At 41.0% G+C, this 3,245-nt stretch overlaps 1 protein-coding gene across 1 annotated transcript; it reads left to right on the top strand.

Moving 5' to 3' along the window:
- Window positions 1-764: 764 nt before the first annotated feature.
- LOC145636669 (uncharacterized) lies at window positions 765-2,354 on the top strand. Its single transcript, XM_081688233.1, has 3 exons — window positions 765-1,206; window positions 1,264-1,639; window positions 1,814-2,354. Exons 1-3 carry the CDS (start codon window positions 765-767, stop codon window positions 2,352-2,354), a joined length of 1,359 nt encoding a protein of 452 aa, XP_081544359.1.
- The last annotated feature ends 891 nt before the right edge of the window (window positions 2,355-3,245 follow it).

Genomic DNA, 3,245 nt, shown 5'->3' with positions numbered 1-3,245 from the left:
GAATATGCAAAACGACTTGATTGGAATAAACAAGGAAAGCAGCACCAAGCATATCAATCAAGGAGATACTTGCCAAAGATACACCTACAGAACAGGGAACAAGATAAATCAAGAAGATCTTATACATTTCAAATATATTCCGAATATATTTGTAAACCCTAGAGATCCCTAGGTATAAATAAGAAGAATTAGGCATTTTAACACTCATGTACGTTCGCATATACTTAAATATAAACAATTTGCTCTACTTTTATCTACAGAATTGCATCCCTACTGAACAAGGAAGCTTGTCCTTACTCAGTATTGTATCTCTAAACTCATCTTCTTTATATAATTGGATATTACTGCTTACTTATTGATTTATCATCGTTCTTAGTTGTTTTATATGTTGTTGGTAGAATGATTGTTATTACCCCTCAAACCTAGCAAATTCTTAGATGTCCTTACTGAGATTTGCCTAAACAATTTGGCGCCCACCGTGGGGCTGATAATCAATTAACCTACCAATTCGCCAAAAAACCAAGACAAACACCATGACTGGGCAACCAGTACCCTTTACCATTGCCGAAATTAATGAAGGAATGAACGTATTCCGCCAAACTTTAGACCAGCAGAAAAGCCAAATTGAAACACTGCTGGCTCAAAAAGTCCAAACTGAAGCCAAACTCACCAGTCTTACCAAACAAAATGAAGCCCTTCGCAGCCAAATACAATAAGTCGCATCTAAAACCGCTAACACCAGAAAGAGCACTGAAAGTATAGCCATGCAGCTCGACATGTCCGGAACCTTTCACACCCCTAACGGGGAAAAAGGATCTAACAACAAGGAAGCAACCCTGGATCTAGAGTTTTTGGATGCAGGAAACTTCAAGAAGAACAATCAAGAAGGAGCCGAAGAGGGAAAGGTAGAGAAGATGGTCAAAGAATACCTCAAGGCGATCGAAGCCAAAATCGCCAAAATTCCTAGAATGCCGAAGCCCATGGAAGAGGAGGCAGCAGATGGTTATATAGAATCTCCTTTCTCAGAAGAGATCGCCATGGTAGAAGTGCCGAAGAGGTTCAGCACGCCCAATATGACTATGTATGATGGAACAACGGACCCCGATGAGCATGTATCCCTTTACAAGCAGAAGATGATGACAAGCTCAATCCCTAGAGACATCAGAGAGGCTATTATGTGCAAAGGCTATGGAGCCACGCTATCAGGTCCAACTCTAACTTGGTTCATTAATTTAGATAATGGGACAATTTGATCTTTTGCAGGAATGGTGAACCTATTCAATATCCAGTTTGCTAGCACCAGAAAAATCGAGAAGCAGTCTTCAGACCTGTACCGTGTTGTGCAGAGACATGGTGAATCCTTGAGAGATTATCTTAACAGGTTCAACAGGGAAAAGATTAGGATACATAAGTGTGATGCTCCCACAACAATCGAAGCATTCAAAAGAGGATTTCTAGACCATAGTGAGCTCTACAAGGAGTTGACCAAATATCCCTGTACAACCTTTGAAGATGTGCAAGCCAAAGCTATGGCTCAAGTCAGATTTGAGGAAGATGCGTATGCAAGAAAGACTCCCGAGCCAGATCGCCAGTCAAGAAGGAACAACAATTTTCCTAGAAGGGATCATCGATTCAAGCCGTATTAGCGTTCCCGCTTTGATGAGGGATCAGTCAATGCTGTCGAAGAAGAATTTTCTGATTGGAGGGAAGATCCAGAACTCCCGCCTAAGTTACATGAGTATTGCTTCAATGTTAACCCTGCAGGAGTAATTAGGACCCTAAATAAGATGGGAGATACCGTATAATGGCCTAGGAGGAGTGACAGGCCTGGAGAGAAGAAAGATCCATCCAGATGGTGTGATTTCCATTCAGATATCGGCCCCACTACTGATGAATGTGTCGCGCTCAGAAAGGAAGTTGCATACCTGCTAAAAAAGGGCTACCTCAAAGAACTCCTGTCAGATAGATCTAAAGCTTCAGGGAAGGAAAGAGAATCTAAGCAAGGAGGTCCTCCACCTCCGCCTCCAATTGTCAAAACCATATGTTTCATATCAGGAGGATCGGAAGTATGTGGTTTAACATACTCAGCAGCAAAGCGGCATGCAAAGGAGAGTAACAAGGATCAACCTGACAAGAGGGAGAAGTCCAAGATAGACATTCCCATCATGTTTGAAGAAAGAGATGTAGTAGAAGGCCATCATGACGGCCTAGTGATTTCACTCCCAGTTGGAAACTGCATGATCAAGCGAATCCTAGTTGACAATGGAAGCTCTGAAAACATCATCATGCTTGATACTCTGAAACATATGAACATAGACGAAAAGAACATCGTCAACAATGTTAGTGGGATTTAGTGGGGAAACCAAGAAGACGAGTGGAGAGATTACATTGGCCACGTACGCAAAAGGAATCAACCTACAAGTCAAGTTCCTAGTGATTGAAACTCTATCTTCGTACAATATGATCTTAGGCAGACCCTGGATACATGAGATGAAGGCCATCCCCTCTACGTACCATCAAGTCATTAAGTTTCCTACTAGGTGGGGTATTCAAGAAATCAAAGGAGATCCTAGGGAAGCCAAGGAATGCTACAAGATCGCACTAAAAGCAACATCTACAGAAAAGAGTTCAGCATAGCAATCAGAGGGTCAACTAGGCCAAGAAAAGTTGAGCATAGCAGAAGAACAAGAAGCTACAGAAGTCCAGTTGAACCCCAAGCATCCAGACCAAAAGGTCAGAATAGGATCAGAATTGAAGTCAGAACTCAAACAACAAATATATGACTTTTTAGAAGAGGAAAAAGATGTATTCGCTTGGACCCACGAAGACATGAAAGGCATCTCTCCAGACATAATTACTTACAAGCTGAATGTAGATCCACTACATACACCAGTAAAGCAGAAGATGAGGAAATTTGCGCCAGAAAGGAACAAGATTATTAATGAAGAAATTCAAAACCTATTGAAGACTGGAAAGATCAGAGAAGTAAAGTACCCAGAATGGCTTGCTAATGTAGTAGTAGTCAGGAAGAAGAACGGAAAATGGCGCATCTGTATAGACTTCACATGAAATTTTTTCTATGGAGGCGGATGCACGATGCTCCGTGCATCCGTTTTCTCTTTAAAACGCGGAATGAACATTGCGTTGTTTAGTAAAGAACATACATTTGTTTTGTAAAGAACATATAGCTTTTTGATAAAGAACATCACATATAGTTGTATTGTAATGAACATATAGTTGTTTTA

The sequence above is a fragment of the Chenopodium album genome, chromosome 6 (genome assembly GCF_948465745.1).
Source record: "Chenopodium album chromosome 6, dcCheAlbu1.1, whole genome shotgun sequence".
Classification (NCBI taxonomy): Eukaryota; Viridiplantae; Streptophyta; class Magnoliopsida; order Caryophyllales; family Amaranthaceae; genus Chenopodium; species Chenopodium album.
This window is presented reverse-complemented; position numbering and strand designations above follow the sequence as displayed.